This window comes from Quercus robur, chromosome 11, assembly GCF_932294415.1.
Source record: "Quercus robur chromosome 11, dhQueRobu3.1, whole genome shotgun sequence".
NCBI classification, from domain to species: Eukaryota; Viridiplantae; Streptophyta; class Magnoliopsida; order Fagales; family Fagaceae; genus Quercus; species Quercus robur.
The window spans coordinates 5,605,661-5,631,127 of record NC_065544.1 but is presented as its reverse complement, the minus strand read 5'-3'; the positions used below and the strand labels follow the sequence as shown (position 1 = coordinate 5,631,127).

The 25,467-nt window shown below is 38.7% G+C and overlaps 1 protein-coding gene and 1 long non-coding RNA gene across 2 annotated transcripts; one reads left to right on the top strand and one right to left on the bottom strand.

The window, feature by feature from the left end:
* Nucleotides 1–490: 490 nt before the first annotated feature.
* LOC126704649 (uncharacterized) lies at nucleotides 491–1,548 on the top strand. Its single transcript, XM_050403682.1, has 2 exons — nucleotides 491–832; nucleotides 952–1,548. Exons 1-2 carry the CDS (start codon nucleotides 491–493, stop codon nucleotides 1,546–1,548), a joined length of 939 nt encoding a protein of 312 aa, XP_050259639.1.
* An 11,422-nt stretch (nucleotides 1,549–12,970) lies between these two features.
* On the bottom strand, nucleotides 12,971–18,131 carry LOC126706874 (uncharacterized). Its single transcript, XR_007648733.1, has 4 exons — nucleotides 17,906–18,131; nucleotides 13,602–13,807; nucleotides 13,421–13,522; nucleotides 12,971–13,338 (listed from the first exon to the last, which is right to left on the bottom strand). It is a non-coding gene; the product is annotated as an uncharacterized LOC126706874 (long non-coding RNA).
* Nucleotides 18,132–25,467: the final 7,336 nt, after the last annotated feature.

The following is a 25,467-nucleotide window of genomic DNA, read 5'->3' as shown; positions in this document are numbered from 1 at the left end:
AACCCCTCCAAGCGAGACTTTTTCCTACGAGGAAGAGCGACCTTGCAAACGCGGCCACAAAAGCCCATCTTACCAAGGCCTGGCCAACGATGCCATGAGCAAGGCCCTGGATCGCATCTCTCAGTCGCCTTTCACGCGTAGAATAGAGGGGGCAGAGCTTCCTCGGCGGTTCCATCAACCAACATTTGCCATATACAATGGTCGGACTGACCCAGTAGAGCATGTAAGCCAATTTAATCAGAGGATGGCCGTCCATTCCAGGGACGAGGCGTTAATGTGTAAGGTGTTTCCGTCCAGCTTGGGACCTATGGCGATGAGATGGTTTGATGCCCTTAAGCCGAATTCCATAGATTCCTTTAAACAGCTGACACAGGCTTTTGGTTCCCGCTTCATTACCAGCAGCAGAGTCCCTCGGCCCCTAGATTCCCTTCTATCCTTGTCCATGCGGGAAGGGGAGACACTAAAGGCCTACTCAGATAGGTACTAGGAAATGTATAATGAGATAGAAGGAAATTACGATGAAGTCGCCATTAGTACATTCAAGAGGGGCTTGCCGACAGAGCACGGCATAAGAAAGTCCCTCACTGGGAAGCCAGTCACCAGCGTGCGCCAACTCATGGACAGAATTGACAAGTACAAAAGGGTTGAGGAAGACCAGCAAACGGGGAAGGGCAAAGCTAAGGTTGTCCCTCAGGAGAGGAGGGACTTCAGGTCGGACCGCATTATCAACAGTAATAGGCCGAGGAGAGATTACTCGAAACAATCTGGTTCCACTGGGGCACCAACGGTCCATGCTGTGTTCCGAGAACCACTACACAAGATCCTAGAGAAGGTAAAGGGCGAACCGTTCTTTCAATGACCGAACAGGATGGCAGGTGACCCCTCGAAACATAATCAGAATCTATATTGCGCGTACCACCAAAAGCCAGGTCACACCACCGATGATTGCAGGAATCTGAAAAACCATTTCGACCGGCTTGTCCGAGAAGGGAAGTTGAGGCATCTATTGCATCGCCCGAAGGATGGCAGGAACAGTCAAATATCGAAACTAGACAAAGTACATTGAGGCCACCTATTGGCACAATAAATGTCATTCTTGCCGCACCTGGAAGGACCGGTTCCAGCCCTTTCAGGGTAATGTCAGTGGGCAGGTTCCCGACTGAGCCGGACGACAGGGAATCCAAGAGAGCCAGAGTAATTGCCACGCCCTTAATCAGGTTTTCGGATGAGGACAAACAAGGAACCCTTCAACCCCACGATGATGCCCTAATCGTCACGCTCAGAATTGGAGGTTATGACGTGAAAAGAGTGCTGGTTGATCAAGGCAGCGCCGTGGAAGTAATGTATCCTAACTTGTATAAAGGATTGAACTTGAAGCCAGAGGACCTGTCGCCATACGACTCCCCTTTGGTCAGTTTTGAAGGAAAAACCGTCACCCCGAAAGGCATGATTAGGCTGCCTATACAAACAAATTTAGACGTGGTGGAGGTGAACTTCATTGTGGTAGATGCGTACTCCTCCTACACAGCTATCGTGGCCCGACCATAGCTTCATGCACTAGGGGCTGTGCCATCAACTTTGCACCAAAAAGTGAAGTATCCGTCAGGAGGTCAAGTCAAAGAAATAATAGGGAACCAAACCATGGCCAGGCAATGCATGGTGTCCGCAATCTCACGACGACCAAATAGTGAACCTTCCACCTCAGCCGAGAACCGCTTATAGCAATTAATGACCCCGGTCCCAGCTTCGGGTGGTGGAGGACCAGCCATAGAGGTGAGCTATGAGGATCTGGAGAAAGTACTCGTCGGATCAGACCCAGAGAGGTTTTTTCAACTCGGTTCAGAGTTACCACCCCAAGAGAAGTCAGCGCTAGTTTATTTTCTCAAACAAAACGTGGACGTATTCGCTTGGGACGCCTATGAGGCCCCTGGGGTCGACCCAGATTTCATCTGCCATCATCTTAATGTTAACCCGGCTATAACGCCTTAGAAGCAGCCTCCTCGGCAACCGTCGATAGAACACACAGATGTAGTGAGAGAGGAGGTCATAAAATTGAAGAAAGCAGGGGCTATCAAGGAGGTCTTCTACCCCGAATGGTTAGCCAACACAGTCGTGGTAAAAAAGAAGAATGGAAAATGACGGGTCTGTGTAGATTTCACGGACCTAAACAAGGCCTGCCCAAAAGATCCCGTCCCCATGCCGCGGATAGACCGATTGGTGGATTCGACCGTCAGACACCCCCGAATGAGTTTTTTAGACGCCTTCCAAGGCTATCATTAGATACCCCTGGCTGCTGAGGACCAAGAGAAAACTGCTTTTGTCACCCCAGTCGAAAACTATCATTATAAGGTGATGCCCTTTGGCTTAAAGAATGCCGGGTCGACCTATCAAAGGATGATGACCAGGATGTTTGAACAGCAGATGGGTAAGAGCGTTGAAGTGTATATAGATGACATGGTGGTGAAAAGCAAATTAGTGGCCGACCACATTAGAGATCTCGAGGACATCTTTCGAATTCTGAGAAAATACAAGCTGCGACTAAACGCATCCAAATGTTCATTTGGGGTTGGATCAGGGAAATTCTTAGGTTACATGGTGACCCACAGAGGTATAGAAGTTAACCCTGACCAAATAAGAGCTATTCATAGCCTGCAGCCTCCTCGGAATCCCAAAGAGTTCCAGAAGCTCACCAGCATGATAGCTGCTTTAAACCGTATCATATCCCGCTTAGCGGACAGATGCAGACCTTTCTTTCTCCTATTGCACAAGTGGAAGGGCTTCGAGTGGACTGAGGAGTGTGCTTTAGCTTTCCAACAGCTCAAGGAATACCTCGCCCGACCACCAATTATGTCCAGTCCTGATGCCGACGAGGTGTTGTTCGCCTACATCGCAGTAGCCTCTCATGCAGTGAGCTTAGTACTAATCCGAGAAGACAATGGCATGCAACGGCTCGTCTACTACGTAAGCAAATCGCTGCACGAAGCAGAAACACGTTACCTACCTCTCGAAAAGGCCGTCTTGGCAATCGTACAAGCCACGTGAAAGCTCCCCCACTATTTCCAGGCACACACTGTGGTTGTACTAACTCAACTTCCGGTTAGATCCATTCTCCGCAGCGCCGACTACACAGGCAGAATTGCAAAATGGGGAACGATTCTGGGCGCTTTCGACATTAGGTACATGCCTCGCACCGTTGTGAAAGGTCAGGTCCTCGCCGATCTGGTAGCCGAATTCGCGAAGCCCACACTAGAAGGAAAGGAAGGGTCAGGATCACTAAGTCCTGATGGGAAACTGATCAGCACAATCTCTCAGCAGGAACACAATTGGTGGAAAGCACACGTCGACGGTGCAGCCAATCAAAGGGGCTTAGGAGTGGGGCTCGTTCTGGTCTCCCCCGAAAGGATAACCATCGAAAAATCGCTGAGGCTTGGATTCTCCGCCACAAATAATGAAGCCGAGTATGAGGCACTATTGGAAGGAATGTCAATGATCCGGAAACTGGGTGGAAAATTCGTGAACATGTTCTCGGATTCAAGACTCATCGTGGGACAAGTAAACGGGGAGCTGGAGGCGAAGGATGAAAGAATGCAATAGTACTTGGTCCAAGTTAAACACCTGCAGACCCATTTTTGTCACTTCAATCTGTCGCATGTGTTAAGAAGCGGGAACACCCATGCTGATTCTCTTGCAACGCTAGCCACCTCCTCGGCTCAGCCACTTCCCCGGGTTATTCTCGTGGAAGATCTCTACAGCCCAACGACGACGAGGGCTAACGAAATACGGGTCCACAACATCAGGGCTGGGCCTAGTTGGATGGACCCTCTAGTACTATTCTTAAAGCATGATACTTTACCGGACGATAAGAACGAGGCCGACAAGATTAGAAGGAAGGCCTCTCGATTCTGGTTGTCCGAGGACTCCAAATTGTACAGGCGCTCATTCTCAGGGCCGTACTTGCTGTGTGTGCACCCAAAGGCCACTGAACTCATCCCGGAGGAATTACACGAAGGAATTTGTGGAAGTCACACAGGGGGTAGGTCCCTATCCCATAGGGCCATAACGCAGGGTTACTGGTGGCCGAGCATGCAGAAAGAGGCACAGGAATATGCGAAGAAGTGCGACCAGTGTCAAAGATTCGCTCCGAATATACACCAACATGGCGGAAACCTTAACCCGCTGTCCAGCCCTTGGCCATTCGCACAATGGGGCCTAGATATCCTGGAACCATTTCCCAAAGTGGTAGGGAACAAGAGATTTATTCTCGTCAGCACAGATTATTTCACGAAATGGGTTGAAGCCGAGGCGCTGGCGAATATTAGGGATGTTGATGCCAAGAAATTTATTTGGAAAAATATCGTCACTAGATTCAGGATACCTCACACACTGATCTCGGACAACGGCCTCCAGTTTGATAGTAAAGCTTTCAGAAGGTACTGTAGTGAGCTTGGAATTACCAACAGATACTCCACACCAGCTTACCCGCAAGGTAATGGGCAGGCGGAGGCCGTCAACAAAACTATAGTGAATGGGCTGAAAAAGAGGTTAGACGACGCGAAAGGGAGGTGGGTCGAAGAGTTGGCCCATGTCTTGTGGACATACCGCACCACGCCTTGCAGGTCCACAGGGGAAACCCCCTTTTCGATGACCTATGGGGCCGAGCTGTCATTCCACTAGAAGTAAACTTCCCAACACAAAGGACCACTGCATTCTGCCCCGGTGCCAACAATGGACTTCTGGAAAAAAGCTTGGACCTCATCGAGGAAAGAAGAGAAAGCGCAATGGTCCAGCTTGCCCACTATCAGCAAAAGCTCAAGCAAGATTACAATGCCAAGGTTAAGCTGAGGCCCTTGGCGCCTGGGGATCTGGTACTGAGGAAGATCCTTGGCACTGCGAGAAACCCTGCGTGGGGGAAACTCGGACCAAATTGGGAAGGCCCATATCGTATCACCTCCATAGCCGGCATAAGAGCCTACTTTTTGGAAGATTTAGATGAACATGTAGTGCCACGCCCTTGGAATGTAAATAATCTGAAAATGTATTGTTATTAACGAAAGACATAATTCTTGGCGCCACATTACTGTACAGCTACTTGGACTAAGTGTTAAACAGAACCCAAGTCCTGCCTGACTCCTCGAACCACAAACTTGGGGGAAATTAACCTCGAAGCCATTTTCACTAAGTGTTAAATAGAACCCAAATCTTGCCTGGCTCCTCGGACCACAGACTTGGTGGAAATTAACCTCGAAGCCATTTTCACTGAGTGTTAAACAGAACCCAAGTCCTGCTTGGCTCCTCGGACCACAGACTTGGGGGAAATTAACCTCGAAACCATTTTCACTGAGTGTTAAACAGAACCCAAGTCCTGCCTGGTTCCTCAGACCACATACTTGGGGGAAATTAACCTCGAAACCATTTTCACTAATCCAAGTCCTGCCTGACTTCTCGGACCACAGACTTGGGGGAAATTAACCTCGAAGCCATTTTCACTAAGTGTTAAACAGAACCCAAGTCCTGCCTGGCTCCTCGGACCACAGACATGGGGGAAATTAACCTCGAAACCATTTTCACTGAGTGTTAAACAGAACCTAAGTCCTGCCTGGCTCCTCGGACCACAGACTTGGGGGAAATTAACATCGAAGCCATTTTCACTAAGTGTTAAACAAAACCCAAGTCCTGCCTGGCTCCTCAGACCACAGACTTGGGGGAAATTAACCTCGAATCAGTCTTATATGATTATCGACTATCATTTTTTACATATTCGTTCATTCATGCTTGGTTTTCAACAGTTAGTGGCAGAATAGACATTCATTTATGATGAAAGCAGGAAAGACAGTAGAACAACATGATTTAAAGGAAAACGACACCTTTCATTGAAATCCAAAAGCATTGTTTTACAAACATTAACAGAACAAAATATAAAAGGGCAGCTACAAATAAAATCCTACACTACTACACTACTTTCCTAAGTCTAAACCCTGAGTAGGCTCGGGTTGATCATCTGCTGCCTAGGGTCCCAGAACAGCCTCCTTAGCCTGTGCGACAACATCTCTGATTAAGAGATTGTCCTCGGGCGACTTGTCCTTCGCAGCCGGCTGTGCATCCTCAGCTTCAGGCATAGGGGAGTCCGAGGCTAAGGCCTTCGTTGAGAGAGGCTCCTCAGGGGCAACCGCGTCCGGAATCTCACGAATATCCTCCGGAAAAAAGATATTCTCAACTTTCCGGAGATCGGAGTCCGCTAGAACTACTGCCCGATCCAAGGCTACACCCCAAGACATGGTGATGTAATCCCTGCATATGGCGGCCACCTCCTCGGTCAGCCTAATCTCAGTGTCCCTGACTCCGCGATCATATGAGGTCGCCACCGCTTTCTCGGCCGCCTCCCTGGCCAAGCGGGCCTCCTCCTTGACCTTTGCAAGCTCGGCCTTGAGATCTGAGACCGCCTGCTTCTCTGTCGCGAGTTTTTCCTTGGACTGGCGGAGCTGTTGGCGCAGATCCTCAGCCTGCTTGGTGACGTTCTTATGTCCGGCCTCGGCGCTCGCGCGAGCCCTCTGCGCCTCCTTCACCTCGCTGCTCAGGCGATCCTTTTCCTGCCTAAGATCACCGGCAGCCGTCTCAGCAACGAGGCGGGACTTAGCCTCATTGTGCATATCCTCGCGAGCCTTCTTGGCCCACTCCTCGGCAATGAAAATTTGTTGAGTGACCTACGCAAAAAATAGAGATCAAATTAAAAGAGAATGACAAACAAACAGATACGGAATAAGAAAGCTAGATAAGAGAAGTTTTACTTACCATAGTCATGTCCCTCTTTAGCGACATGAAAAGGTCTGGTTGTCGAGTAGCCCGAAGACCCTCCATATCTCGAGGCAAAAGGAGGGATTGTTGCAAGGCCTCGGCCAGGAATGACGCTTGTCCTCATTGGGCTTCCCAGAGAGTTGCGTCCCAAGAGATCGGAGCGCCATCCAACTCCAGTCGTGGCGACCAGGTCCGCTGTTCCCTCCGAATAGCAACCTCGTCTCGGCTGTCAATTGACCTGGTCCTCTTCTCCTTGGGCTCTTTGCCCTTCTTCTGATACTTGGCCTTTTCAGGGCCGACCTCGCCCTCCTCCAATTCCTCCACGGGCCTCTTGCGCCTCAAATTGGGCATAGGTTGTAGTGTTGCGTCGGATGTGGGGGGAAAGGGAGGAGGAGCCTTAGAGGTAGTTTGTTCCTTTGGGGCATCCTTGGAAGATTGCCCTTTGTTCCTGTTGGAAAGGAGGCCCCTGAGACCAGACCTAGGTTTCAGATCCATGCCTACTTCCTCGATTTCTTGGCTGGTATCAACTTATGCAATTACCAGACCAAGATTGGGGGTAGCCGAGGCTCGGTCTAGGTCTGAATTGGAGTCTGATAGCTCTACTGGCCTAGCCGACATCTCTCCCTCCTCGGCGAAGTGGAACTGGTCAATCTGATCCTCCAAGGATGATTGCGAGGAACCAGCTTCTTCCCCAGGGACAACTGCTGCGGGAAGAACGCGCTGAGTAGGCAGCTGAATGGGAGGTAAGTCTCTCGAAGCGAGAAATCCCGGTATGGAAACGTCAATGCGTGCCAACCTTGGACTACCGGCCCTAATGGCTTGACCAGCGTCTACTACGGATCGCAAGAGAGGCACGTAATCCAAAATCAAAGGAGCGGACCGCAGTTACCCGTCCGCGCTTACGTAAATCTCAGATCTTAGAAGAAAATTAAGTGTCGGGACGTTAACCAAGCTTAGCCGAGGAGACGTTCACTCCTTGTCTGCGAAGCCCAAAGAAAAGGGGTACGTTAGTCCGAGGAGGCAAATAAACAGAACCAGAACTGAAAAAGGAAAAGAAAGCTCAAAACTAAGGTCCCCTCCAGGGGATCTAATTCTACGATGCCCCACCTGGTTTTCCTACCCTAACTGGACATTGAATACGGTCGTGCCATGGTCTAGAGGCAATCAAAAGGTCGTCCTTCAAGCCTTTGTTGGACTTGGGAAGGCAGGATATCAACCTCACCTCGTTGGACCTGGACTTTAGGTAATATGAGTCGCCGAGGCTATGGCATTCATATAGATGAACCACGTCGTGCCACGAAAGGCCGAGGTTCATCTGATCGTTCAAGACATCTATGCACCCCAGGATGTGGAACATGTTCGCGACGCACTGGTGGGGGGCCAATCTATGACCACGCAAATAGTCCCTAGTTATCCTCCCCATTGGGATCGTCATTCCTCCTTCCACGAAGGCTATCATTGGAATGGCGACCTGCCCCGTCTTTCTCTTGATCAAAATTTCCTCCAAATGGCAATACTCTAAACCTACTTCCGGCAGAATACGGTACTTCGCCCTGAAGCCTTCCATACCAGCCGGAGAGTCTACCATTCTCTCAAGCTTACCCATCCCCCTAATCCTAGGCAACGCGAAGATGATTTACTTAAGGAAGAATGCCGGGAAAGGCAACGGAAAAGAAATGTGCACTTACGGGTGAGGAACTTGCCGGAAATCTTCAAGGGGATGACTGCGAAGGCTTGAACACTTTGAAAGGGAAGGTACTGGAGTGCTCTGAGTGCTTGAGTGCTTGTCCAAAAAAATGGGGAGGAAATGCCTTTAAAAATCTTATATATCCGGGAGAAGCTAGACAGACATACTCCCGCCTAGAGAAATGGAAATGATATCAACCGATGATTTGGCACCCAACCGTCAGATTGAAAAGATATAAAACTGCTAAAAGTAATAATTAGCATCTCATGGGTCATTAAACACCTTCAGCATTAATGAGGCACATGGGAAGCATATCTCCGCACGGGTGAAGCAGGAATCCACAATAAATGATCCTACGAATGTCAAAATCCCGCCTTTCCTCCTCGGACGAGAGAGAAAGAGCCGGAATTTTGAGGGGCTATTGTAGGGGTAAAATTCCCAAGTCAACAATGGGCCTTGGGCCCCGCACGGAGTCCAACCATGACCAAAAGGGAAAAGGGGGACCAAAAGACTTCCAGCCCAACCCTGTTGAGCCCAACTTATTTAAAAGACGTCCGAGGAGGAATATCTCCTCGGACACACCAAATATGGGCCCAATGTGCGCCCCATCCACAGTGAAGAATCATCCCAAACAAATGTGGGTAGTAGGATGAGCCTCACAAAGCAGGAAGAAGGAAGAAAATGTAAAACGTCCAAGGGGAAACCACAACTACCGCATTAAATGCAAGGAAGCTACTTTTCCAGCCACATTAATGTGGAGAAGACAGACGAACAGTATTACATTGGCCAATGCAACTCACAAAAAGATAAGGTGGATGTCCGATGGGACAGGCACTTAAGTGAAGATCCAGATGTTTAACAAGTGTAAGGTTCTTATCAATTTAAGGAGACTATATAAGAGAAGGGAATCCCCATGAAGAAGGGATCGGAAAATTTGAGAAGAGAAAGGAGAGAGAGAGAGAGAGGAATGTTGTAGTCTTTAATCATAACAAGAGGTGCACCCATACGTCTCCTCAGACCGAGTATCCCGTGGACATAAAGGAAATATTCTTACGTCTAGACTGTTGCATGGCATATAACTAACCAACGTTCACTTCGTCAAGCCCTAGTTCTGTAACCCGCTCTCTACAAATTCATTGTCTAGGATCCTTTGGGCCAGAATCACTTACTTGCTGGGCTTGGGCCCTAAAAACCGACCCTACAATTGCCTACACCAAAAAATGATTGGTGTCTTACTCTGATAATAAAAAATGCAATTATCAGAAGTGAAAGCCATAAATTGAAACTCTATAAAAAAAAATGGTATCATTGTACTTCTACCAAAGCAAACCGAGCCATCATTGTCACTCAAAATATATATATCAAAGCTAAACAATTCATTAGCACTTAAAATATAATAGATAAAAAAGAATTTACACAAGCAATTTAGAACAAAAATATTATAAAAGCTCTAAGGGTTAGAATAGCTTCACCCCAAAATAATGAGACCAAAAAGACCATAAAAACCTTACAAATTTTCAGCCCATCCATATCTTTAGGGGTAAAATATTAATTACATCCCCATTAGGCTTAAAAAGATGTATTAAAACAAAAGACCATAACAACCTTACAATTTTATAACCCATATATACTTTAAGGGGTAACAATGTAATTTCATCCCCTTACCAAACAAACTCATTTATATATATATATATATATATATATATATATATATATATATATATATATATATATAGTATTAAAAACTGCATTCTATTTTAAATTTGACATTACATAAGTGGCGTCTATGGCCTCTTTTGGTTCGAGACTCCGAGTACCACCAATCCCAGACAACTACTAATACACAAACCATAAATTTCATCAATGCCATCAAATCCACTAACCCCCATAGATCCACTAACCATAAACTCCTATGTCCTCAAAAAAACTAACCTGTGACCTAGTCTTGCTCTAGGACTCATTCCCTAATGAATCCACTAAAAACTTAAATATTGGGTGGGAAAACTAGGTATGCATGCTTAAATCTCGTGTTGAGGAAGGATTGACCTCATGGTGTCAACACCACATGGCAAGGACCTCAATGAAGAAAATGGGACAAGTTCAAAAAAAACATGAAGAGTTCATCAAGTTCAGAAAAGAGAGTTCATCAAAGAAAGTGATCAAGTAAGGAGAGAAGAAAATCCATCAAAAGGAGATAAGATTCTGAGAAAGCATCAAACTATGAGGAAAAAAAAAAGAGAAGGTCATCAAGCTAGAAAAGGCACCAACAAAAAGGAAGAAAAATAAGAAAAGATGAGAGTGCAAGAATTTCCATCAAGTTGAGAGAAATAATGATCTATTCAAAAGACACATGAGACATGAGATTCCATAAAAGATTCATTAAAGTTGAGAAGGATGAGAAAAAGAAAAATCAAGAGTCATTTCATCAAAGAAAAAATGTTCAGTCAAGTCAAGAAAAATGAAAGTGCATTAGAAAAAATGAAAATTCATAAAAGAAATGAAAAGATAAGAGTACATCAAAGAAAAATGCAAATTCACCCAAGAAAGATGAATCTCTGTCAAACTGAAAGAAACAAAAAATGCATTTGGTTGAAAGCCAATGGAATCCATCAAAAAAAAATTAAGTCTGCTAGGCTGAAAACCCGAAAGGGCAGTTTTGGCAAAAGTTAGGGCCAAAAAAAACAAAAAACAATTAAGCTTACTAGGCTGAAAACCTAAAAGAGTGGTTTAAGCAAAAATTATGGCCAAAAAAGAAAAAACAAAAACAAAATCAAAAAATGGGAGTAAATGATCTAATCATAATATGGGATACTAAAAAAAACCAAAAAGGAAATTTTTGTCAAGCTAAAAAAATCAAGACAAAATGAAAGGAATCAATGAAGAACATGATAAGATTTTAGCACAAGAATCAATGAAGGAAGATGTGGAAAACTCTTCCAATGCTTAAATTTAAAGTATTGCATACTTGGGGAAATATCATAGGGTTTTGAGCCTTTTATATCCTTCCTTTTATAACCAGAACTTGGCCTACATTAAAACCTTTGAATAAAATTAAAGACTTACTTGAAGTCTTGCTTATTGTAGGTACACCTTTAGCTCTGATAATATTTTCTTGGACTGAAAAGAAAAATTGCTTAGGATTATCAAGCCCCACTGGCTAACATCTTTAAAGACAAAATTTATCAAATTCTCAAGTGACTTGGAAAAACTTTTAAGCTCATAATACTCCCATGTTTGCTTCCAACAAAAAATGACTCTTTAAGAAACAAAATTTCCAAATTCTCAAATAGCTTTAAATTTTCAAACTTGAGACATTCTCCCCTCTTGCATCTTTCCAACATGTATAATTTCTAAGCATTTATTTATTTTTTATTATTATTATTATTATTGTCTTTGAAGACTTAATTTAAAAATATTCAAAATGAAAAAGCAAATTTGATTGCATGCTTTTAGTGATTTCAAATCCTTCATAGACAATAAGATCGAGTTAACTTTTGAGCATCATGATTGGTCAAAAGGGTTGGTCAAAAGGACCACCTTCTATTCATTTGAAAGAGAAAAATTTTCAAAAAAATCTCATTCTACTTTAAATTGCTTTTTCCAAAAAAAAAATTCATTTAAAAAAATTTATTAAAAAATTTCATTTTTCAAAACCAAGTTTTTTCAAACTATGTTTGGACTTGATCCTTTATGAGAGAGGCACGTAGACAGCCTTTCAAAAACCAAGTCACAATCACCAAAAAAAAAAAAATTTAAAAATAACCCTAAGACTCAAAATCAAGACATTTGTTTGGGTGAATTTTAGGGTAGGAACATTTGTTTTGCATCAAGCATGTCTACACTAGGGGCATTGACCCATTAGTCTTGGTATGCAAACATGTCATCAATCTTCTGTGCAAAACATATTAACAATTTTCTATGCAAGCATGTCTATAACTCTATATTAGGGGCATTGGCCCAAAATATTTTCATAATAACTAATTACTGACAAGCTTATGAAGAAAAATAAAATTGCAGGAGGTGGACATGGATCTTTCTTCTACTAAACATTCACCATCAATTTTCAGTTTGGATGCTGCCATATGTCCTAAAGAAAAAAAGAGAAAAGGGTTGAAAACATGTCAAAATGAGAAAAAAATGATGATGCTGAGGATGTCCCAATTGGCACACTTCCAATTTTGCCTGGTTTTGTAATTTAGACTTTATTTTGCTCAAATTTTGCTCCATATAAGGTCTTTATTCAATAAAATTTTTCAAAATTAACATTGATTGTTAAACTAGGAGCATTTAGCTATGTCTCATCCATTTTTTTGTAAATAATCAACAAGGGGCATTCAGCCATGCCCCATCCATTTTGTATAATAAAAATCATCTCTTTTCTAAAAATCAAGATTTTCAACCAAAAAAAAAAAAAAAAGCTTTAATTTGGAAACTAGGGGCATTCGGCTATGCCTCATTCAGGAGAGATCACCCATGTCAAGACCTATCAAGTAAGTGTAAAATTTTGCATAACAAAGTCCTATCAGGTAAACTCTAAACTTTTTCTAAAGTTCTACAAGACTGAGTTCAGCAAAGATGAAGGAGTTCACTTTGAAAGTTAATACAAGTTAACTAACTAAGAAATGTTTTGTCATGTGCTGGAGAATAAAGGGGGAATACAATCAAGCATCATTTGGGCCACGAGTTCTTCGACGGGAAGATCTCCTGGGGCCACCCCTGGAAGAGCCAGCTTCTTCATGACCTTGCGGTTCCTGATTTGCATGAATTTGAGGTCCTGGTTGCCCTTCATGAAACTCAAAGTCTCTGATTCTTTCTTCCAAACTTCTTATACGAGCATTAGCAATTGCTAGTCTAATGGTCTACAAGAAGCAATAAACAGTTGTCAGTTTCCATCCATGAGTCTCAAAGCAAAGAGATGCAAGAAAAATGATTGTTTCATACCAGTAAAATTTCTTTTATCGAGTGTTGAAAAGATTGGTCACGTGCAACTCTTTGCAAAGCTGCAATCATCCTCATACATTCTTCCACAAGATCAACATCAATCTAAGACATAAAATCAAGATTCATGAACAAGCATAAAGAAAATGAAATGTTAGACTCAAAGCAAAGGTCCAAGATATACCGGGCCACTCCAAGGTACATTTTGTGCATATTTAGGCCGGTCCAACTTCACAAAGCTAAAAATCCATCAGGATTCATCACTTTATATTTCCATGGTGGAAAATAGGGATATCTCTCCGCAAAAGAAGCATAAGGACCATCAACATTACTAGAAGGACGAGGAGCAGTCCTACTCGGAGAAAAGCTCCCCAAACCATGTGTAGAAGTCTACAAACAAAGAACATTCAGATATCTTCACATATGACAAAAGATGCAACTTTAAATTGAATAATATCTTATCAAGTTACTTATAGTTATGCATAATGCAAGTTTTTTTTTTTTTTTTTTTGGGAGAGAGTTTCAACCTATAGTGTCCGCTCCTGATAATGCAAGTTAACTGTATTGCATTTCACCAAAATAAATGTTGCAACTTTAAATTGAATAATAATATTAGCCAAGTTCATAGCAATTTAATATGATTACATAAATCTAAATTGACACGAGCATAAAAATACTTGATTAAAAGAATATTCATACCCATTTGAGTCAATGCCACGTCTTTCATTTATACAACTGAATGGTACACCTAAGAGCATCTCCAATAGGCTCTTTAAAGCCATTTTTCGATAGCAAACACACAAAAAACACCCTCCAACAGCCTGTCAAGACTCTAAATATCTTTTAGAGTTACTACAATAACTCTCTTGAAGAAGAGAGCACTGTAGCAACTACTTTAGCAACTCTAAACATTTTTCTCTCTTAAAATAATCACCCGGTTGAAAAAAAAAAAAAAAAAAATTCTCTCTCTCTCTCATTCATTAGAAAACATCAGGGAAGCAGTGCACTCTCTCACAAAATTGATGCAGCTTTCTCTCACAAACTATCTGCCCACATCTTTTAACTCCCAAATTGTGGCTCGACAACCTGTGAGGGAGTATGGAGATCTGAGAACATCTGCTCAGCAACAGAAATCAGTACCCAAAATTTGATTTTAGGGGTTTTTTGCATCATGTCTGAATTTATTGGCTTATACTAGATTTGGTGGTTTTACATGATTTGCTATTGCTATTGTCTGGAATTAGGTTTTGGATTTCTGGGTTTTTTTTGTCTCTGTCTCTTTCATTTATGTTTTTCTCTTTCACTCTGTTTCTTGATCTCATCTCTAGCTATTTAATTGATCTTATTAGAGTCAATAAGCTAATCTTCTTGGATTGGTGTTATATGTGCAAGTGTAATGGTGAATCGGTGGACCATCTCTTTCTTCATTGTCCGGTTGCTATGGATTTGTGGCCTATGGTCTTGGGTTTATTTGGAGTAAGCTGGGTTATGCCACAGTCTATTGTGGAGCTCCTAGCCTACTGGCAAGACAGGCTTGGTCGTCATCGAAATGGTCATATATGGTTAATTGTACCCCATTGTTTAATGTGGTGTCTTTGGAGGGAAAGAAATAGTAGGTGTTTTGAAAATAATGAGAGATCCATACCAGACCTCAAGTTATTTTTCTTTAGAATTTTATTGGATTGGTTGGTTGCTTTGCAAAACCAATCATTCACCTATTTCCTTGATTTTCTTAATTCTTGTAATTTTTGTACTTGATTGTTGACCCATGTACACTCCCTGTGTACTAGAGTGTCCCTTTTTTATATCAATAAAACTTATTACTTATCAAAAAAAAAAATGGCCTCATCTCTATATATTTACATGCTAACTGTTTGACTCAAGGCCTTCCCTCATTGATATACAGAACCAATGATATTGTCAGCACATTGTTAAGCAAAAGTAATCTGCTTTGGGCGCAATTTGGTTGTTTTTTAATATCCCAAGTGAGACTAACCGGGGCCATAACCATAACACAATAGTGATGGTAAATCTGCCTGCAAAATCAGTGTGTTTGATACTTGTGTGCTGTGCAATACAGCCAAAACAATGTGCTCAAGGAAGAAGCACTGATAAAGAATATCATATTGATATTTCTTTTGAGGTAAGTATAGAAAATTTTATCAACAAGTATCCCATAGGCATTATCAGCATTATCAGATTCTCTAAGTACTCACATGTCTCTTAGTAGTATTCCATAGGCACTAATCTCAAGAACTAAATAAATCAACAAGGGAATTGATAAATATTGTAATTTTATTGGTATTAATGCAATTTTTTTTCCTGCTCACCATCACATGTATTGAGTTTGCAGACAATGCATCAAACAAGCTACAGATCTAAAAGCATGAGCTTAGAAATGCAACAAAGGTTAATTGTGGTGACTAATTTTGAGCATAAGATCCTTTTAAAAGACTTATTAGAAGTACCAGCTATCCACACAAAAAAAAAAAAAAAAACCACTCTAATGATACATATTGTTCTAATGGGTTATGCTTCCCTTTCCTTCTTCTTGTTCTTTTTTTTTCAATGCATTTTGATTCATGTGTTAGAGTAATGTAAGAAGCTAGAAGTGAGCTGGTTTATATTGCCAAAAATGTTGGCTTTGATTTCAATCAAGACGTCTTAGTAGTTAGAATTGTCCCCTACAATAATATAACAGTTAAATAATTGATGGGGTCTGGACTCCACTTTACAGAAATGGAATTAATCAATTATGATTGAAATCCTGTTTGTAGTTATGAGATACAATGAACTCTAGTTGTTTATAGCGTAGCCAGATATTTTTGTTATGCTTTTTTTAATGTTTCCATTTGCAGAGATTGTATCTATGTAGCTCATAACATTTCTTTTATTGTTGTTTTACACTTTTACTGAACTTTATTGAGCCAATATATATATATATATATATATATATATGTATGTTCTAGGTTAACAACCATTAAAATTGTGCCAAAAAGGGAAGAAAGTAAACAGCGATTAATCTTGTAAATATATGTGAATCTAATCCAAATTCATATGATCATATTATGTTGGATGCCAAGTTGCCAACAAAGTATGATGCTTTGGTTGAGATTCAGGCTAAAGTATTCCAAGTTACTCTAGCTGAGAAAATTTATTTTCAAGTGGTTTGCAGTCTACAGCTATGTCTGGCATTTTTAGTTGGGCTTAAACATAAGAGGCAATTAGATCTAAGCTCCTGGTTGCTAATTGGTGGAGGTTGGTTTAGCACACATCTAATATACCAAGACATGTTTTTATTTTCTGGTTATCATTCAAAAATTGCTTGACTGGTCGGGATGAACTATTGAAATGGGGTAACTAAGGTGACTATTTGTGTGCATTTTTTGTAGTAGGAGTTGTATAAAATACAAGGATCACTTGTTCTTTGAATACCCATTCACCAAGAGGATTATGGCTCCAGATTGAAAGCTTAAGCCTAACTCGATCAATTAAGAAGGCAGATCAGGCCTGAACTCCTTCAATGGGGTGTTAAGGACTTGAAAGGAAAGGGAATCTAAAATCCATAATCTGTAAAAGTCGTAGGATCATCTAATTTTAAGTTTCATGCTTGCATTAATTTTTATGCCTTTAGTCTTTATTGTAATTTGAAATTTCTCTTCATTTATGTTAGTCTGCACATACTTTATAAATTCTATATAATTTGAAATTTATCAAATAATATTTAAATGAGATAGAGAAACAATAGAGACGCTCTGAGTAGGTAGGTAAAAGGTAAATGCAATTGTTCACTCTCCAAATAGTACAGTAATTTGGAGAAACTACTGGAAATGTTGTAAGTACCTAACTCTTTCTATCAACTCTATCTTGCCATTCTCGAAAAAGTACGTGGCAAAGCCAGGAGTTCACTTCATGGAAACAATGTTTCAAAGTAAACAACAAAACATTAATATTTAAATTTTTTTTTTATTTTTTTAGATAGGTAACAACTAACAATAAAACATTAATATAATTGAACAAACATTAAAAATCGTGCTTTCAAAACACAATTTCAACCAAATTGGCTGAATTTTAAGTGAACGCGATTTCAACACTTAAAAATCATGTTTCTAAAACACAATTGCAAACAAAAAAACTAGATTCTGCCAATTCAAATAATAATAATAATTATTACTAAAATAAAATTATTTTGCAAATTTTTCCCTCATTGGCCTAATAATATCTCTCCCAAATATATATTCCAAAATTCCCTTACCATTACTTTAGAAAAAAAAAAAAAAAAAAACAATAACAACAACAACAATATTCAGTATAACTCTCCCTAGAAAACAACCCTAAACTTCTGAAATGTTTTCAATCAGATTCACAAAGAATTAAACGCAATTGATGAAGTAGTCCAAACAAAGTGAAACAGAATTTCCAAACAATGCAGACATAGATAAACGGAAAATGAAGCATGAGATGAGATTAGGGAAGAATTTTGGATACCTCGGCGGAGCTGTCGAGGCCATTGATGCCTTTGCAAACCTCAACGTGAGGAGAAGCCAAAGGAGCAGAGGCTGAGGCTGAGGCTGAAGCTGAAGAGAGAACCTTTTCGGTAGAGTAATAACTCTCTAATCTCTCTAAGCTCTTCTTCTTTTTGTTGATTTGTTACTTTATAGCATGAATGAATTTAAAAGCTTCAGAATAGAAGCCACTGCCATTTCTTTCTTCTTTTTTTCGAGGAAAAAGGCTATCCTTTGACCTCGCCGTAGCATTAAAATACCATTTTGATTTCTACTTTTTTAGCACTGTTTACCTTTATTATTTTTAATACATGCATGCATATATTTAAAAGGTATATATTAAAATATATGATATATTTTATATATATATAATTTAAATATTATTGATAATCATTCTTATATATACATTTTTTAACTCTTTAAAAAGTCTTGTAAGTATATTATTAGGTAAAAATGTAAATTTTTCATTTTTTTTTAAAAAAAAAAATTATATTTATTAATTCTAAATTTTTTGGTTTTTGTACGCAATAGCTCACTTGGATAGACATTTATGATGTGTACCCACATTTGACTCCAAATTAAGAAATAAAATTCTCTTTAAAAATAAATAATTTAGAACACATGACGTAAAATTGGACTTCATTTATAAAATCTAATTGGATTTTCTCCAAGTTTTGTCTATTAATATATATATATATATATATATAGAGAGAGAGAGAGAGAGAGAGATTTACAGTCAATTTTTTACTGTAGAAATCAAATTGACTATAAGTTAAAAATAACATTGATCAAATTGATTGTAACTTAAAGTGTAGGGATCAATTTGACAGCGACCCAAAATATTATTTTCAACTATCATATTTGATGACTACTAGTTTTTAGGCAACAATATTTAATAACAAACTTATGATTGTATGTCACACTCTCTTAATTCAATTTTTTTTTTTTTTTGGTAATTTTCTCTATATCATACTTGTCCCAAAAAAAAAAAAAAACTCTATCATTAAGTGTAAGGACTTTTTTTTTTTTCATAAAGAACTAATAATTTATTCACAATAAATTAGCTTTTAAAAAGTTTGTCCAAGCGGATGCTAAAACTATCAAGAGTCTGGGTGAGTTTGGTTCGGCTTTCAAAAGTTGGGCTTTTTGAAAAAGTTGAGTTTTCAAAAAGTGCATAATGAAAAAATGTTTTTTCAAAAAGCTGAGTGTTTGGTAAAAACTGTTAAAAAGTGCTTTTTGAAAAAACTGAGTGTTTGGCTATCACTATAAAAGTTGCAATTTGAGGGACAAATTACCAAAAATGATAATGTATATATAAGGGGGTTTATTTCATACTTTTTTTTTTATGAGAAGTTTATTTCATACTTAAATCAACTACTTCATATACTTACTAAAAAATAATAATAATATATATATATATATATAATTGGTATTATTTTAATAATGTTTGGGTAATTTTTCTTTTTTAGTGTCATAATTATTTGTTATTACCATTAATGACTTTTTATCAATATTAATTAAATCTAAATCATTTTCATCATCATGAAGCACAAAATGAAAATGTAAAAAGATGATAAAATATACACTAATATTCCAAGTTTAAATTGTACTACATGATATTAAAAAAAAAAAAAAAGACAACTACTAATTATTATCCCTCCAAATGGAATTAGCAATGGAATCACGAAGAACCACCATCGTAGGATCTGTTAAAGTTCCTGAGTTCTGCTCATAACTGCTACCTGCTTCACTATTATGTTCTCTTCTAGAAATTGAATCTCGATTGACGTTTATAAAGCCCCTATCATTCTTATCATTTAGTCTAACAAAATTATGAAGAGCCATAGTAGCAGATACAATAAGTATTTGGATATGGAATGGAAAAGATGACATGTTTCTGATAATTCTTCATTTATTCTTCCACACACCAAAAGTGCGCTCAATCGTACATCGAAGAGATGAGTGAGCATGATTAAATTTTTCATGTCTAGTTCTAGGGCTAGTAAATAATATAGTTTGGAAACCGAAACTACTAACTATATAGTTGGAAAATTATGGTTAAATTCTCATTTTCGCATTTTACCATATTTTCTATTTAAATAATATTTATTATTATTTTATTAATATGTATCTTTTTAATATCTAATTCATCTTATCCTCATCTCAAGTCTCAACCGTGTTTCTCCCTCTCTCTAAATTCTTCTCTGCCTCTAGGACTCCCTCAACTCTCTTCCTCTTTCATGTCTCAAACCAAAAGGTCTAGTACTCTTTGAACTCTCTTCTTCTCTCATATATCAAACCCAAAACTCACACATGGCAGAAAATCCAGCGGCGGAAGCAAGCAAATCCGGGCAGCAACAAGGCAGATCGGCGGCGGCAACAACGGTGGCAGATCTGACGGCAGTAATGGTGGCAGATACGGTGGGTTTGGCTTGATTTTAAGTTGGACTTTATGATGGTTTGGTTTGATTTTTTGTTGATTTTAGGTCAATTTTGTGGTGGATTATCAACTGTTGAAAATGGATTGCAGTGGTGGTGTTGGGTTGGTGGTAGGGTGGTGCCCCTCCTCTTCTTTTATTCTTCTTTTGCTAGATTGTTGTGTCCGTTGGGATGTTGTGTTTGTTCTGTGTTTCTTTTGCTTGGGTTGGAGAATGGTGAAAGAGAGAATATGAATGTTGAGAGGAATGAAGGAGCTTGCGCAGAGCAGAGAGATGACCCAAAGTGGAATGAAGGCACTGTGCAATCTTTGAAGACATGAGCATTTGAAGGGCAATTTGGTAATTACAAACTCACCCCCAATGGATACCCCAAAACGTCCAAGGACTTTTGGAAAATGGACCTGATGAGGTCCATAATAGGAGATGCGCGTTCAGAGCATTTTTTAAAACGCAACTTTTGACCCAAAGTTGCGTTTTGTAATAACCAAACGCAATTTTTGGGCCAACTTTTTGCAAAACGCAACTTTTGGACTCCAAAAGTTGAACCAAACGAGGACTATAACGGGTACTCTATAGTCCTCGTTTTAAAATGAGAACGTATCATTGTATTATTGTATTTGTATTACAGAAAATAAAAAATATAAATATAATATAATAGGTAAAAAAGAATTTGTATAGGCAAACAAAAATATTATAAAAGCTCTATAGGGTTAAAATAGCATCACCCCAAAATTAATGAGAACAAAAAGACTATAAAAGCCTTACAAATTTTTGTTGTATATATAAGTATATACATGGATAGGTTGTAATAATGATGTTTGAGTTTGGAGAATATTGTTTCATAAAGTTGTTAAAGTGAAAATTCAAGTTTTGGAATTTTCTAAGTGATAATTCAAATTACAGCATTTTCGATTAGTCGAAACTTTGGCTCGATCGATCAAAATGGTAAAGAAAAAATCCTAGAGTCTTTGGATATCTTGATCGCTACACGATTCTTGTTCGACCAATCGAAAAGAGCATTCGATCGATCAAAAAGTAACTTTCAACTGATCGAAAATCGTGAAACAGGATTTTTCTGCAGAATTTTCTGGTGACTGTTTAGAGAGTTTGAAGAGGTTTCAAGCCTAGTAAACGGTTTTATGAAATATTTTAACTCTCCATACTTGCCTTTTGATGAAATATAACCCTATGCGTATAAATAGAGGTTTATGTTCACTTGAAAAATAACTAGCTCCACAAAATAGTAAGTTAGAGAGAAATACAATAAATCCTATGGTCATTTTCTAGAATTGCTATCTGTAGAACCCAACATCTTGGTTGTATCTTGGGGACAAATTTATGATAACCCTTTAGCAACAATAGTGTGGGGGGCAAATATTATCTAAGAAAAACGATATTATACCTTCAAGTTACCTATTTTCTATTTGTCTTTTGTGTTAACCTTGTTCTTCCATTATTACTTTGTATAATATCCCCAACAATTTTTAGGCCATCCATATCTTTAGGGGTAAAATATTAATTGCAACCCCATTAAGCTTAAAAAGATGTATTAAAACAAAAAGACCATAACAACCTTACAATTTTGTAACCCATATATACCTTAAGAGGGCAACAATGTAATTCAACCCCTTACTCACCAAACAAACTCCTTTTTATATATAGTATTGATGTTGATTAGGGATGGCAATGGGGCGGGGCGGGGCCGAAAGATGGGGTCTTCATCCCCGCCCCGCATGGTTTTATCTTGCCCCATCCCCGCTCCGCCCCGCCCCGCATGACGGGGAATACTTTCTCACCCCATCCCCGCCCCTTGGGGCCCCACGAAGCCCCGCCCCACCCCGTAAAACTCTACTTTTTGTTAATTTGCCCTACAACTAGTACAATTTTTTTTAATGAAACTTATTTCATTAATAAAAATATATTTGAAGTTACAACTAAATTTATCCCATCAAATCGAATCAATTTTTAGAAAAAATTGAATAATATATCCAAGTGTTTAACAAGACAATCATTAAAAAAAAAAAAAAAACTCATAGTATAACACAACAAAATAAAGGTAGAGAATCACATTAGGTAGAATAAAATATGCTAATATTAATATGTTTATTTAAATAGTAGGGTTTTAGGGTATAAAAATTTTACAATTATAACATTTAGTAACGCGGGGCGGGGCGGGGACGGGGAGGGGTGGGGCAAGGTGGGTCTAAAAAGCCTAAACCCATCCCCGCCCCGCCCCGTGGTGCGGGGCTAAAATCTTGCCCCATCCCCGCCCCACCGCCTTTGCGGGGCGGGGAAAACCCGCGCGAGGCGAAGCGGGGAGGGGCGGGGAAAAATTGCCATCCCTAATGTTGATATTGAAAATTGCATTCTATTTTAAATTTGACATTACATAAGAGGCGTCTATGACCTCTTCTAGTTCGAGTCCCACTAATTTCAAATCCTAACTATCGATACACAAACCATAAATTTCATATGTGCCATAGATCCACCAACCATAAACTTCTCTCATTCTTTGTCCTCAACAAACTAACATGTGACCTAGCCTTACTTTAGGACTCATTCCCCATCAAACCCTCATGCCTTCATTGTCTACCTACACCCTATTTCAATGGAGAGAGAGAGAGAGAGAGAGAGAGAGAGAGAGAGAGAGAGAGAGAGAGAGAGAGAGAGAGAGAGAGAGAGAGAGATGGGGTTTTTATTTCTTTTTCAGTAAAATTTTTTATAAGGGTATGCATAACATTTTACATGGTATTTTTTAAGTTTAGAAAAAATTTGTGGGAAAAAACTTCTTTTAATATTTTTGAACTTCACATAATTTACTAATGACATGGGGTAATTTGCTAATTTTCAATATTCAAAGGGACATTGCTCAATTTTAAGGGTTTAGAGGGATTAAAGTGTAATCCATAGTTGATGAAGTGCACAATACAAGCTGAAGGAACTCAACTTGACTAACAAGGAATGTGGTGTGAGCATCATGATGCGTGATTGTTAGCAACCCAGTGTGGGCTCATCCTAAACATGGTCCTGGGAGTACACCACCAAAAATCTAATAAATCAAATTATAAGTTCAAAGTTAGGGTACAAGTTTGGGAAGGTGTTAGAGAAAGAGATTTGGGCTATTTGGTCATGAATGTAAACATTTTGGGTAGTTTGGTTGCAAGGATTGTATATTCTAGAGTTTGAATAACAAAATTGTAGACTTTAAGGCTATGTTTGGTAAGAGGTGGAATGGTAGGAGTATGGAAATAGTTGGGATGATAGAAAATATTTTAGTTTTTCATGTGCTTGGTATGTTGGTGGAAAAGAGAAAGAATGGGAAATAAAGATAAATTTCATTTGATTGGTTGGGAAGAAAAATGAAAGGATGTAAAAGGTAATTTTTCTGTATTTACTATAATACCCATATTACATAAGAACTAGTTATTAAGTAGTATACAAAAGGCATGTTTGGTAGATTGTAATAAACACTGTAATGTAATAAATATTCTTATGACATAACTATTTGGTTGTTTGGTTATGTTTTTATTACAATGAATAGTTATTCCTTATGAATAGTTATTCCTTATGAATAGCTATTCTTCAAAATGAAGAATAACCATTCCTTATCAAAAGTACTGAATATCTATTCATTCATCTTATGTAATAACTTTTTATAAAAATTTCCTAAAAAACCATTAGTTGCCGCATCTTTAAAAGGAAAGAAAATAAAATTTCTTTCTTGTTAATTATTAGCTCTATTTTGAACACCCTAAAATAAGTGTATTTTAGGAAATTTGATTTAAAAATGATTTAATTACACATTCTTTTTATACTCTACTAAATTGTAGATGCATATTCAAAATTCTATTCCTAAATGGTCACCAAACTAATGAATAGTAATACTTATTACATTTCATCTTAATGTATTCCTTGTAATACTTATTCCTATTCCCATATAATAATTATTACATTATACCAAACGTGCCCAAATAGTTTTTATTTATTTTTATGAGAGGATGTAAAAGGTAATTTTTCTGTATTTACTATAATACCCATATTACATAAGAACTAGTTATTAAGTAGTATACAAACAGTTTTTATTTATTTTTTGGATAATTCCATAATTACAAGAATATGAACACCAGACATTCACGTTGGAAACACCAGGAAGTAGAACTGTTCGTCCATGACTTGAACTTGATGAAACATTGAAACCAATACCTTAGAAGGATCCAAACTAAAAATCGACCAATTTGATAAATGCAAAGGTCGACAATGGTTCTATACCCAATAAATCCTACCAGATCAGTTCGAGTGGCCGGTTCCTCCTCCAAAAAAATCCAATTTCTACTAATCCGATTGAAAAGTCCATTCTCCATCATTCTTCATCACATGCTGCCTATTTATGTTGATTGATTGAGTTTCTAGCAAGGTTTCAATTAGATTCGATGAGTTATAATTAGATCTTGACCATATACAATAAGATATAGGCCAAAACGGGTGAGATCTAGTGAGTTTCAACTGGAAATGTTAGTATTGCCACAACATGTGGATGCCACTAAGTTTGAGTCAATTTCGACTGATTCAATCACCATGAATGTTGAAGTCATGGTGGTTAGTGACTTGTATGGTCGTATACCCATGATCGACAATGGGTCATGCAATTATATACCCGTCGTGATTTGTTTTGAATGTCGATTAATCTTAAAATCAATCCTAATCAACTAGTAGACAATGCTAGTTGAGCTATAAGACTATCACCCATTTTATGAAATTTTTTATGAGAAATTGAAAATCTGTAAAAAAAAAAAAAAAAAAAAAAAAAAAAAAAAAAAAAAAAAGTTACTAACCTTTTCAATTTCTCATAAAAAATTTCCTTAAATGGTTTATTAATAGATATCCTAAGGGCATACGTTAGTAGAACCCATATATATATATATATATATATATATATATATATATATATAATTAACTAATTGAGATCCGATTTTGCACTATGTGTCCAATTTAATATTTTTAATTTTTGTGCTAAGTTAATTATTTATTGAAAGAAAAAAAATGAAGAGTCTAATATTAAATGAACCATATAAAAAAACCAATTATGCACCTAATTTAATTAAATTTT

Bases quoted from the DNA above. Each gene is read 5' to 3' on its own strand.
- LOC126704649 (XM_050403682.1), top strand. From the start codon at position 491: ATGTATAATGAGATAGAAGGAAATTACGATGAAGTCGCCATTAGTACA. The intron at 833-951 runs GTAAAGGGCGAA...CGATGATTGCAG, and splicing joins TACACAAGATCCTAGAGAAG to GAATCTGAAAAACCATTTCG.